Below are 13,763 nucleotides of genomic sequence, written 5' to 3' on the forward strand. Positions count from 1 at the left end.
GCAATCATCCCAGTCCAGTCCATCCACTACTCACCCCCACTATTTCATACCCCGCAACACAAGCCGCTTCCGCAGAAGCCCCTAGCCCCCCCCCCTTCTTATCCCAGCTCCTAGCCCCCCGTTTTTCTCCCTTCTACTGCCGCAGCAGTTTCACTCCCGCTAGAGCCCATATTCACAACCCTTCCTTGCCGAAAGAGAACCAGCTTCCGCAGAAGCTCCTAAACCCCTTCTCTGCCGCAGCAGAGCCCGCTTCCGCAGAAGCATCTTCCCCGCACCGCAGTGCCAGCTCCCGCAGGAGCATCCCCCCCCCCTCCCCTCCCCCATTCTCTGCCGCAGCAGAGTCCGCTTCCGCAGAAGCATTTTCCCCGCACCACAGTAACAGCTTCAGCAGAAGCTCCTAAACCCCTTCTCTGCCGCAGTAGAGCCCGCTTCCGCAGAAGCACCTCCCCGGCACCGCAGTGCCAGCTCCCGCAGGAGCCGCCCCCCCCCCCCCCAGCCCCCCTTTTCTCCCTTCTACTGCCGCAGCAGTTTCACTCCCGCTAGAGCCCATTTTCACAACCCTTCCTTGCCGAAAGAGAACCAGCTTCCGCAGAAGCTCCTAAACCCCTTTCTCTGCCGCTGCAGAACCCGCTTCCGCAGAAGCATCTCCCCGGCACCGCAGTGCCAGCTCCCGCAGGAGCACCCCCCCCCCCCCCCGCCCCCCTCCCCTCCCTTTTCCCTCCATTCTCTGCCGCAGCAGAGGCCGCTTCCGCAGAAGCATCTCCCCTGCACCGCAGTGCCAGCTCCCGCAGGAGCACCCACCCCCCCCCTCCCCTCCCTTTTCCCTCCATTCTCTGCCGCAGCAGAGCCCGCTTCCGCAGAAGCATCTCCCCGGCACCGCAGTGCCAGCTCCCGCAGGAGCACCCCCCCCCCGCCCCCCTCCCCTCCCTTTTCCCTCCATTCTCTGCCGCAGCAGAGCCCTCTTCCGCAGAAGCATCTCCCCTGCACCGCAGTGCCAGCTCCCGCAGGAGCACCCCCCCCCCCCCCCCCCGCCCCACTCCCCTCCCTTTTCCCTCCATTCTCTGCCGCAGCAGAGCCCGCTTCCGCAGAAGCATCTCCCCTGCACCGCAGTGCCAGCTCCCGCAGGAGCACCCACCCCCCCCCTCCCCTCCCTTTTCCCTCCATTCTCTGCCGCAGCAGAGCCCGCTTCCGCAGAAGCATCTCCCCGGCACCGCAGTGCCAGCTCCCGCAGGAGCACCCACCCCCCCCTCCCCTCCCTTTTCCCTCCATTCTCTGCCGCAGCAGAGCCCGCTTCCGCAGAAGCATCTCCCCGGCACCGCAGTGCCAGCTCCCGCAGGAGCACCCCCCCCCCCCCCGCCCCCCTCCCCTCCCTTTTCCCTCCATTCTCTGCCGCAGCAGAGCCCACTTCCGCAGAAGCATCTCCCCTGCACCGCAGTGCCAGCTCCCGCAGGAGCACCCCCCCCCCGCCCCCCTCCCCTCCCTTTTCCCTCCATTCTCTGCCGCAGCAGAGCCCGCTTCCGCAGAAGCATCTCCCCCGCACCGCAGTGCCAGCTCCCGCAGGAGCCCTAGCCCCCTTCCCCCGCCCACCCATCCCCCTTTCCCCACTGCCGCAGCAGCTTTCACTCCCGCCGGAGAACACACTTACAACCTTCTCTGCCGCAGCAGAGACCACTACCCTCCTCCATAGGAGTTTTTTCCATTTTTCCCCCAACAGCGCTGACGCAGCTCCTCCCGTACATCACTTTACGCTGCATCACTCACTACGAGCGTCCAGCATCCCTTAAGTCTTAAAGCTTTTTGGGGAGCTATTCGGCTGCTGTCCTGCAATTAATTACTTGCTCTTTGGGGAGCGCTTATAGGGTTCGGGCCAATGCTGAGCTCGGACCCCTCCCCCTGGGCGGGGGAGAGCCCTGGGCTCGGGAATGGCTACCGAGCTCGAGGCCCTCTCCCGGACAGCACGCCAAATACGCTCAACCTTTCACTCAGTTCATTATCAGTAAGAGGGAACTCGTTAAGTGATGTTTTCTGAACAAATTTAGGGAGGAGCTCGCGCAGATAATTAACACGGCTGGTTCACCATCAGCAATCATTCCCAATCATCCCAGGAAATCCCTATAAATATCACAACATTCCTACCTTCACTATCTCTTGTTTCATCAAGGCCCTCCTCCTCCCCGTCTCCTCACCTTTTTTCCCAAAGGGGGAGCGCTTATAGGGTTCGGGCCAATGCTGAGCTCGGACCCCTCCCCCTGGGCGGGGGAGAGCCCTGGGCTCGGGAATGGCTACCGAGCTCGAGGCCCTCTCCCGGACAGCACGCCAAATACGCTCAACCTTTCACTCAGTTCATTATCAGTAAGAGGGAACTCGTTAATTAATTCAGATCGCGATATGGACTAGTGTCTGTGAAAACTGAAATGCAAAAAGACCGTTTCAATAAGAATCCTGAATGTTCCGTTTGCCTCTATATGTATGAATGGAGGAGACGCGTTTTATTTTCACTACAGGCATACTGAAGCACACGTGACGCTCCCGCTAATTTTTGGCCTTTGCATCTCACATGAACAGACAAACTCCAATAAATACATCTCCAAAGCTGCTGTGAGTGTCACTTTTTGCCAATTTTACCGTTTCATTAGTGAAACTAGCATCATTCATACTGTATTACACACTGAAACTTAAATAAAAGTACGGTTTAACATGTAACAGAACAATATTAGTCTTGTATTACTTTGTACAGTATAATGTAGGTGTTTATATGTTCACATTTAAATAATTTACATAAAACAATATATATGATAAAAAATAAAATAAAGAGTCACCACTTAATTGTTGAAAAAATACTATTATTATTAAACCTTTTTTTAACTGAATATAATTTTTCTTCTATGTATTAATTTTAACAGTAAAGCTCCGTTTATTTTTATTTTTAAAAATAAATCTGTGATTTTGCTTTCATTTGATTATCAGAAAAATTAAAACAAGAATTTCTGAAAAAAAAAAAAAAGATTGTAAGGCCCTGTTGTTCAAAATGTTGAAAGTTTTGGACTTATTTTTTCACTTAAATAAATGTTTCTGTTATTACACAAAGTATAGGCTAAAGTACCGGGAAAGAAGTAATGTTGGCTACTGGCAACCAGCAATCTGTTCAGAAAAAAATATAATCAGCCAAGTACTTTGCAACAACCTCTGACCTGTGGTCAAGCCGTACTTCTGGGCCATACATTAGCTTGACCATTCACTTCATCGACAATGAATGGGGTTTGAATTGAGGATTAAGAGATAATTAAGTGTATATTGTGACTTTAGACTTATGTTTACATTTTAATTATTTGAGTTTTCCATGATTGTGACATTTCTGTCTTAATAACTGAGGGGATTATGATCAGAGGCAGGTTAAGTTTAAAATAAAAATGCTTGAGTGTAATATATTTTTCTCCTGGTCCTTATTTTAAATGGGTCATAAAAATATCAATAATTATCGATATCGACCGATATGAAACACTGATATCGTGATATAGTTTTCAGCCATATCGCCCAGCCCTAACTGAGATTTATACATATGAAAGCTCAATAAATAAGCTTTCTATTGATGTATGGTTTGTTAGGATAGGACAATATTTGACTGAGATACATCTATTTGAAATCAGAAATCTGAGGATGCAAAAAAATCAAAAAGACTGAGAAAATCACCTTTAAAGTTGTCCAAATTAGGTTCTTAACAATGCATATTACAAATCAAAAATTACATTTTGATAGGTTTACAGTAGGAATTTTACAAAAAATCTTCATGGAACATTTTACTTTACTTAATTTCTTAATGATTTTTGGCATAAAAGAAAAATCTAAAATTTTGACCCATGCAATGTATTTTTGGCTATTGCTACAAATATACCCCAGCGACTTAAGACTGGTTTTGTGGTCCCGGGTCACATATAGACATGTAGTTACTGCTTGAAAGCTGACACTTTAACATGTGTTATGCTACTAAGCCAAACTTGGCCACTGGATATCCTATTTAAAGCATCAATGTTGGATTGAAAGATAATAGATCTGTTGCTGATTATGTATTCACACAGTAAGAATAATTGTAATTCTTTATTTGAGTGACAGTAGAACACAATAAAAAATTTAACAGGGACAGGAGCTGCTAATTGTGTCAAACTGTCAAACTGACAATAGGAACTGAACAAAACATGAAATAACAGATTCTAGGAATATTAAAACTGTTTTGTAAAAAACAACCGTCTGGTAGAACAGGTTGCTTATTCATAGGCTCTTCATGTTCTTTGTTAAGTTACTAAATGTCAGAGCAGCAGGTCACACTGGCTGGTTTGAAGATCCGGAACAGGTGTTCATAGCTATAATCTTGTTGGTCTTCCCAGGACATTGTCAGCTTAACCTGAGGTGGTCTACAACAATCTCAGCTGGATCTGACCCTCTCACATGGTTTACCCATGGACCATTCTTGTGTTCTTGTGAAATATAGTCATTGCTTACAGAAAATGAAACATAACGTTTATAAAGCAGATTAAAACTAAATTATCTGTTTGTGTGTACTCACCAGTTAATGTGAACATAGGTTAGGTTTTTATAGCTAAAACACCCATGTTAAGCATTTAAATGTGTTTTAAGAGAAAAGCATCAAATGACATAAACTTATTTGAGTGAGAGGGTTTTGAGGCTTTTTTCTGTTTCAGAAATGGTCTATTCAGGTTAATTGTGTATAAACCCACCAGCCCCCTCCCACAAACAGTCTGAGGATTAACAGGTTAATGTAACACACATCAAGAACATCCATTTGGAATGGATTACAGCTCTGACCACCATCTTTATGTTGCCACAGGACCTTGTTGGTTCAATTGTGAAACAACTGCACCAATCTTAAATCAACAAGCAGGCAAAAAAAAGCATTTCGCAATTGAAACATAGTTTGAGAGATCTTATATTCGAAGAAAAGCAATGAGTAATGTAGTAAAGACAAAGCATATAGTACAATTTTAGAGCCTCCTGCTTGAAAACAGATGAAGAGTGATGTACAGTTGAAGTCAAAAGTTTACATACACCTTGCAGAATCATTTTTTATTCAGCACTGACCTGAATAAGATATTTCACATAAAAGACTTACATATAGACCACAAGAGAAAATAATAGTTGAATTTATAAAAATTACCCTGTTCAAAAGTTTACATACACTTAATTCTTAATACTGTGTTGTTACCTGAATGATCCACAGCTGTATTTTTATTTATTTATTTTTTTGTTTAGTGATAGTTCATGAGTCCTTTGTTTGTCCTGAACAGTTAAACTACCAGCTGCTCTTCAGAAAAATCCTTCAGGTCCCACAAATTGTTTAGTTTTTCAGCATTTTTGTGTATTTGAACCCTTTCCAACAATGACTATGATTTTGAGATCCACCTTTTCACATTGAGGACAACTGAGGGACTCATATGCAACTATTACAGAAGGTTCAAATGCTCACTGATGCTTCAGAAGGAAAAATTATGCATTAAGAGACAGGAGGTGAAAACTTTTTAAATTTGAAGATCAGGGTAAATTTAACTTATTTTGTCTTTTGGAGAACATGTAAGTATCTTCTGTAGCTTCTGAAAAAATACGATGTTTAGGCAAAATAAAAAAAAATGTACACATCCTCATTCCGTTCCGTTTTCACCCCCAGCACTTAATGCATCGTTTTCCCTTCTCAAGCATTAGTGAGTGCTTGAACCATCTGTAATAGTTGCATATGAGTCCGTCGGTGTCCTCAGTGTGAAAATATGGATCTCAAAATCATACAGTCATTGTTGGAAAGGGTTCAAACAAAGAATTTGTGGGACCTGAAGGATTTTTCTGAAGAACAGTGGGCAATTTAACTGTTTAGGACCAACAAGGAACTCATGAAATACTATCACTAAACAAAAAAAAAAAAAAAAAAAAACACAGCTGTGGATCATTCAGGTAACAACACAGTATTAAGAATCAAGTGTATGTAAACTTTTGAGCGGTGTAATTTTTATAAATTCAACTATTATTTTCTCTTGTGGACTATATGTAAACATCTTTCATGTGAAATATCTTATTCTGGTCAGTACTAAATAAAAAATAACATGCATTTTGTATGACCCCTCTTGTTTTGGTCAAATAATGAATATAAACTTTTGACTTCAACTGTATATCTAAAACTGACAGATTCTCCTGTCATCACAATTCCATAAAATCACTCCTCAGTTTCTGTGCTCCAATTGCACTTGCATTTCTGTGGGTGTTTTCGCTCAAGAGAAAGCAGGGTTTGAATAAAAAAAATGGAGGTTAGAGATAGAAAAGAGCAGAAGAGAGTAAGCAAACAGACATTTCACAAACATAGCCCTCTGCTCACTTCATCTTTTGTTTGTTTGATGAATGTCTTCTGAGATTGATGATGTTGAACGCAATTGTTGAGCACTGTCTCCTCCAAGCGACAACAGAAGAGGATCACTTATCATCTCAGCTTGTGTGAGGGGGATTTGTGGAGGATTTGCAGAACATATGAGTGGAGTGTAGAAAAGAAGAACAGACAGGAGGGAGAGTATTTGCACCAGTTTCCTAATAGAAAGACAATTCATAACATGAACACGTGTTTACGAGAGATATGTTGCAGTAAATCACACACTGACACAAACTTGTTGGTCTTCATCCTTTGGTTTATGTTTGTGACTGTGTGATGTAGAGTTAGCAGGTGGCCTAGGTCTGGTGTGCTGGGGGTGGGACGTGGCTGGGACACATTGTTTGTCTGGATGGGTTTGTGAATACAAAGGGATTACTGCATACGGTTTGGCTCACTGACAGCTCTGACTGTGAGTGTGTTTGTTAGTGTGTTAGAAAGAGAGTGTGTAGTTGATTATCTCTGAGATAAGGTGGCAAAAAAAACATGATGGAGGTTAAAAGAGCTAGAAAAAATAAAAACAACAAATTCAATGAAAAGGATAGTCCACCTAAAAATGAAAAATCTGTCATTTACTCACTTTCATGTTGTTTTAAACCTGTATAAAAGAAGAACCCATTATATGGATAAAAATACAATAGTATAATGGAAACTGAAACTCTTTGGTTATAAGTTAATTGGCAAATGCTTAACATCACATATTGCATTTTTCAAATGTATTATTAGCAGACAGTTATGCCACAAGAAGCTGAGTGTAACTTGATTTCTTTTCATGTTTAACCCAAAAATGGCTTGAAAGGAAAAGAACAATATAAGCGAAAAGCAGAGGATAACAAATTGCAGGCCTTACACCATGTGCCACCATTAAGCCCACACAAAGAGAGCAGTGACAAATGACCATTTTAATTCTTCGGTTTGACTTTAATAAATTAACATGATCTAATAGACTTAAGAAAGGGGGTTCAAACAGAAAGCCTTGATTGGTGTGAGATGGGTTGGAAGAAAAGCCATTCATCTTGTTTACCATGGTGTTGTGTTCTTTAATAGGTCATTTACAATGAGGGGACAGAGTATGTGGGGGTTGTGGGATGGGGTGGGCTTATCCTCAAGCCTAGAGGGAGGGGGCTTGTGAAGTCACTGGTCATCTTGAGCACTAACCCCACACTAGTTCAAGACTGGTGAATGCCGGTGACTTCTGAATAACCTTCGGAGGTAGTGAGAGCTCACCCTTGTATGACCCCACACTCTGAGAAACAGTCTGGGGGGAATCGCAAGGAGTCTTTGAGCCACCACACTGAATCCTAACGCATGAAAACAGGTGGACAGACAGGTCTCAATCACAAATAATTTTACTTTAGCATTTTATTTCTGTTTTCTACTTAAGTTCTTGACATAATACAGGTTTGCATTAACAGTTAATATGGTGAATGAAATCAAATACCCTTAGTCAAAAGTTTACATACACCTTGCAGAATCTGCAAAATGGTAATTATTTTACCAAATTAAGAAAAATAATACATAAAATGTTTTTTTTAGTACTGACCTGAATAAAACATTCCACCCAAATTTTTTTTTTACATAATATAGTCCAGTTCTTTGGTTTTCCAGCATTTTTGTGTATTTGAACCCTTTCCAACAATGACTGCATGATTTTAAGATCCATGTTTTCACACTGAGGACAACTGAGGGACTCATATGCAACTATTACAGAAGGTTCAAATGCTCACTGATGCTTCAGAAGGAAACATGATGCATTAAAAGCCAGGGGTGTAAACTTTTGAACAGAATGAAGATGTGTACATTTTTCTTATTTTGCCTATTTTTTTTCTTTTTCATTTAGTACTGCCTTTCAGAAGCTACAGAATATACTGTATATTGTAACGGCAGGCCAGCAGAGGAAGTCCTTACTTACTCTGACTGTTGCTGCTCCCTCTGCTGCCTCGTTGGTTACTTCCTGTTTGGTGGGCATAAAAGGCAGCCATTACCAAACAGACATCGTGAAGTATTTTTTTGCTGTGCAGACTCTATTAAGCAGTTTCCCATTGCCATTGCCATTGCCATGGTTTTGTTTCATTGTTCTTGTCATAGTTTTGCCATTGTTTTGTTCTGTTTCCATTGCCATAGTTTTTCCTTGTTTCATTGTTTATTTGCTACTTTTGGACTGCCCTCTCTGGTTTTTGGTTTTGGTTTTCTGCCTGTTTTTGTGGATTACGCTATTGTTTTGCCTTTGTGTTACTGTTTGTTTGGATATCGACCCTGTCTGTCTTGACTACGATCTGTTAAATAAAGCTAGCGTTTGGATCTTACACGCTGTCGTTGAGTCCCGCGTTACATATATGTTTCCAGAAGACAAAAATAAGTTACCCCTGATCTTCAAATTCAAAAGTTTTCACCCCCAGGTTCTTAATGCATCGTGTTTCCTTCTGGAGTATCAGTGAGCGTTTGAACTTTATGTAATAGCTGTATATGAGTCCCTCAGTTGTCCTCAGGGTGAACCTGAAAAAGTGAAAATCATACAGTCATTGTTGGTAAGGGTTCAAATACACAAAAATGCTGAAAAACCTCTTTCATGACAATTTGCAACTTTTCCCTTTTTTTGCAAATTGGTGACTAATTTGTACAGTCACATTGAAACTCATTTATACTGTCTGTGAACACCCTATTGACGCTTAGGTTTAGATGTGGACTGTCATGCATACTTTAAATCACACTTTTTTTCACAACGTATCACATTGCACAAATTCTGATACTGAAGTATATTTGATTGTGCTAAAGTGCAAGTATACTTTAGGTACAGTTTAAGTATCTGGCATTTAAAGACCAATATTATTCAAAGGTCACACAATCCTCATCATTCGTGAAATTAAAACGCATTTTAGGCTTAGTATTAAGAAATGTGCATTGTGCGCAAGTAGTACTCCAAATACATTTTTTAGTCTAGAGTGATATGTCAGTAAATAATGTTAATAGATCTAAACTGTACTTAGTATGAAATAAATGTATTTTAAATATATTACTTTTTTACTAGGATAGTAAAAACTAATAGCACCAATGGTCTCTATGGATTAGATTACAATAGCTTTGGGAAACGCAGCTCTGATTCTTTGAAATTACTTTTGTTGGTGTAACTTAATTTAGTCATGTCAATGCAATGCATATTAAATAATATTTTTTCCCACACATTTTTAGGTTTCCAGCCAAGACATTTTACAGCGTCTAGCTTGGTAGTGTTGCTACCGATGGCTGAATGGTTAAGTATAGTTATTTGAAACCAAGGTTTACAATGTTTTTGAAAAACACACTCCTGATTTTTAGAACTTTTGTTGATGTAATTATTTAATCAAGTTAATTCAGTCATGTTAAATATTTTTTTGTGTCCATCTTGATCATTGTGATGATTTAATGGTTCAGTAGCCACTAAAACTAAGGTATTTGATTCAGTTTCAAGAAAATGCATATAGCCAAAAAAAAAAAAAAAAAAAAAAATCAGTGTAAGAAGCATAATTGTAAAAGTAATCCAAATTGTTAATTTTTGTTGCAGGTCAAGTTATAAAGGACACTGCAATATGTGTTATAACATGGTGTTTTCTGAATGGTACTTAGTGATTGTCAAACAGATTGTATGTTATTCTATAAAAAGTATTTTACACATGTGCTTAAGTCATCTGCCTGTGTCTTATCTGATTGTTGTCGTTGGTGAAACCCCTCCTCCCGCCTCCCCCTGAGCGGGGCCCCGAGCCAGGCGGCAGCGCTGCAGAGTGTAGTTCACTCGGGCTGGGGAGAGGAATCGAGAGGGGTGCCGAGCGCCTCCAGGACAAGACCCGACAGTAAACTGACTCGGAATGGATACTCACGACACATATTTACACCTCCGTAAGTTGCCGTCTTTCTGCATTTCCTGTTGCTGCTCTTCTTGGTAATATTTGCGCAATTGTCCGTGTGTTTGACTTAAGTGTGTGAGTAGCAAAAGCGATGAAACAACTTCGCTGATGAACTTCAGACAGATTACAGTCCTATCAGTCCGCGTTGACATCGGTTAGGTGATCGTGCTGTGGTTTACAGGCATGTTTGGCAGAATTGGCACTTTAATTGCGTTTATGTAATCGATCGCCCTCAAAGCACGCCTGTCGTGTCGGAATCGTTATTTATCACCTCTTGAGAAGGTTTCCAGCCGGGTATAGCATATACACACAACATAGGAATGAGTATGTGTATAGGCTTGCCGCTTGTGTTTCAACGCAAACTTTTTCAACGCTCACGACTTGATTCAGGAGTGAACGGGAATGACATGTTATTTTAGGCAAAGTCAAAGACAACTCCAGCAAGTTGTAGAGTTACAGTGTTGAGTTCAAGTCATAAGACTCATATAAAGAGTTGCCAATCTGTCACACCTGATTAAAGCGCTTGATGCTGTTAATCCAACCAACATGGCATTTTAAAGTCAAGTTGTAATGAATTAATTATTAAGGTTAAAAACCTAACTGGAATACAATAGATTAGCATATGTTATTGCATTATACCCTATTGGGAAGTTCAATTGAAAATATTTGCTTACAAGTTGGTTGACCAGCTATCACATTCCTAAAACAGTTTGATCATCTAAAGCTGTTATGATCAACTGGTAGATGGTTTTCCAGTTTACACCAGCTAATGACCAGCTTTGAAACTATCTATCGTGTTCCACAGCTACTGGCTTAAGCTGGATTTTCCTGCAGAGCAAGAATTCAGCCTACTGTACATACAGTATGCTTTAGAGGTAATATCAGATGTATTGCATATTGTCAATGAACAATATGCATCCAATACAATGTATTTCCACTCCTGCTCAAGAGTTTTGCAGTGCAAACACAAAAAATGCATTGTATTAAAAAGTAGGAACGAACAGTGAATAAATATAGACTTACTATACTATAAACCATGATTGGGTTCCGGTTGAACTTTGGACATTAACCAGGTTAACAATGTTAGATTAATCACAGTTAATCACATTTTTTGCCTTTGTAGTAAACAGCTATTCACAATCAGTTCCTTATTAATTACAATTACAGCTTTTGCGGTTTACATTGCATTCACTGTGTACATTTTATTGGTTCATGCATTTCCTGAAAATCAAACCCATGACATTGGTGTTGCTAGCGCCATGCGTTAAACTACAGATTTTTCTTATGTCAATGAAGGGATCATTGAGCTTCGCTCTCAGCTTTTTCTTGTTACTATAGGCTTTCTGAGAAGCGACAACATTCCTCCGCCTTTAACAATGCAAACCCACTCTGCAAGTCCAAAGACACATAGACGAGAAAACAGAAGGAACACGTGTATTACAGTCGTCAGGCAGGAGTGGCTCGGCGGACTTTGTTATTGTCTGCCGTACACATGCTTTCAAACCACTCACAGCGGTTTCTGTAGATTTCCTATATGTGCTGTAGGCTTTGAACATGTGACTCACTGAGCAGCCTTGCCCTTATCATCACTTTCATGACTAGGAGAGTCAGAGAAGCCCAGCCAGGAGAAACAGAGGATATGTAGTCCATGAAATAAAGTCATCAAAAAAGCCTGTTAGTCATTAGATTAGATCAGGGGTCCCCAAACTTTTTTCTGAGAGGGCCACATAATTTTCTTTTCTTTAATGGGGGGCCGGGTCGGTTTATAAAAGAAAATTCCATGGGCCGGACTGACTAATATTATTATTATTATTTTATTATGATTTTGCCTGTATTTATTATACCTTTTAATGCTAGAATAGTTTATTATTTTGTTAGGCACCACACAGAAAAATTATGATTTCTTTTTAAAAGATATACAGGTGCATCTCAATAAATTAGAATGTCAAGGAAAAGTTCATTTATTTCAGTAATTCAACGCAAATTGTGAAACTTGTGTATTGAATAAATTTAATGCACACAGACTGAAGTAGTTTAAGACTTTGGTTTCTTTAATTGTGATGATTTTGCTCACATTTAACAGAATCCCACCAATTCACTATCTCAACAAATTAGAATATGGTGGCATGCCAATCAGCTAATCAACTCAAAACACCTGCAAAGGTTTCCTGAGCCTTCAAAATGGTCTCTCAGTTTGGTTCACTAGGCTACACAATCATGGGGAAGACTGCTGATCTGACAGTTGTCTGGAAAACAAGCATTGACACCCTTCACAAAGCCACAAACATTCATTGCCAAAGAAGCTGGCTGTTCACAAAGTGCTGTATCCAAGCATGTTAACAAAAAGCTAAATGGAAGGAAAAAGTGTAGAAGAAAAAGATGCACAACTAACTGAGAGAACCGCAGCCTTGAGAGGCTTGTCAAGCAAAATCGATTCAAGAATTTGGGTGAACTTCACAAGGAATGGACTAAAGCTGGGGTCAAGGCATCAAGAGCTACCACACATAGACGTGTCAAGGAATTTGGCTACAGTTGTCATATTCCTCTTGTTAAGCCACTCCTGAACCACAGACAACATCAGAGGCATCATACCTGGGCTAAGGAGAAGAAGAAATGGACTATTGCCCAGTGGTCCTCTTTTCAGATGAGAGCAAGTTTTGTATTTCATTTGGAAACCAAGGTCCTGGAGTCTGGTGGAAGGGTGGAGAAGCTCGTAGCTCAAGTTCCTTGATGATTTGGGGTGCAATGTCATCTGCTGGTGTTGGTCCACTGTGTTTTTTAACAAACGTCAAACTCGGCCTTCAGCATTTTCAGCACTTCCACAGGCTTTTCAACTGGGAATGGGGCCACTGGTTTCTCAGCTGAAAAATTTTGGGTAACTGGGAGATGAGTGAAGTCTTGATTTTGCACCTGTTCAATCACGATGACGCATTATGTTGAATGTACCATTCTTTTGGTGAATTTAACAAATAATGTTAATAACTAAGGGAAATTTTAGTTTGAAAGCCAACCTCTATTATCAAATACCGACATGATATAAGTAAAACATGTATTAAAAATTACATTTTTACTGGCATTGTTCAGAGGGCCGGTCCAAATGTGGGGACGGGCCGCATTCGGCCCCCGGGCCTTAGTTTGAGGACCCCTGGATTAGATAGAAAAGCCTTCAACTTTATATCAGGGTCCTCATCACCCTCATGAAATGATTAGCAGCAGTTTAACAATTCTTACACACCCTTATACTAGTGGTGCCGCTACTGTAGCTGCTGTAGATAAACAAACAGAGATGCTGTTTTGTCCCTTAGCTCCTGTTAGCTCCTTGTTCTGGATTTATAGACAATCTGGGGTAATTTAAGTCTGGGGTAAAGTAGACTGGGGCAAGGGTGGAAATCTATTTTAATCTGCGAACATGTGCATGCCCTGACTGCTTCTCAGAGGACATTCTGCTTTGAAATGTTAGATGT

At 41.1% G+C, this 13,763-nt stretch overlaps 1 protein-coding gene across 1 annotated transcript in view; it reads left to right on the plus strand.

Annotated features, from left to right (window-relative positions):
• Positions 1-10,162: 10,162 nt before the first annotated feature.
• Positions 10,163-13,763, plus strand: part of rxrgb (retinoid X receptor, gamma b) — a 35,954-nt gene continuing 32,353 nt past the window's right edge. Inside the window, exon 1 of the mRNA XM_073852722.1 lies at positions 10,163-10,291. Within this exon, the coding sequence (XP_073708823.1) occupies positions 10,261-10,291 (31 nt within the window). The 5' untranslated portion in view covers positions 10,163-10,260. The remainder of the gene's footprint in view (positions 10,292-13,763) is intronic.

Source organism: Garra rufa, chromosome 13 (assembly GCF_049309525.1).
Source record: "Garra rufa chromosome 13, GarRuf1.0, whole genome shotgun sequence".
NCBI classification, from domain to species: domain Eukaryota; kingdom Metazoa; phylum Chordata; class Actinopteri; order Cypriniformes; family Cyprinidae; genus Garra; species Garra rufa.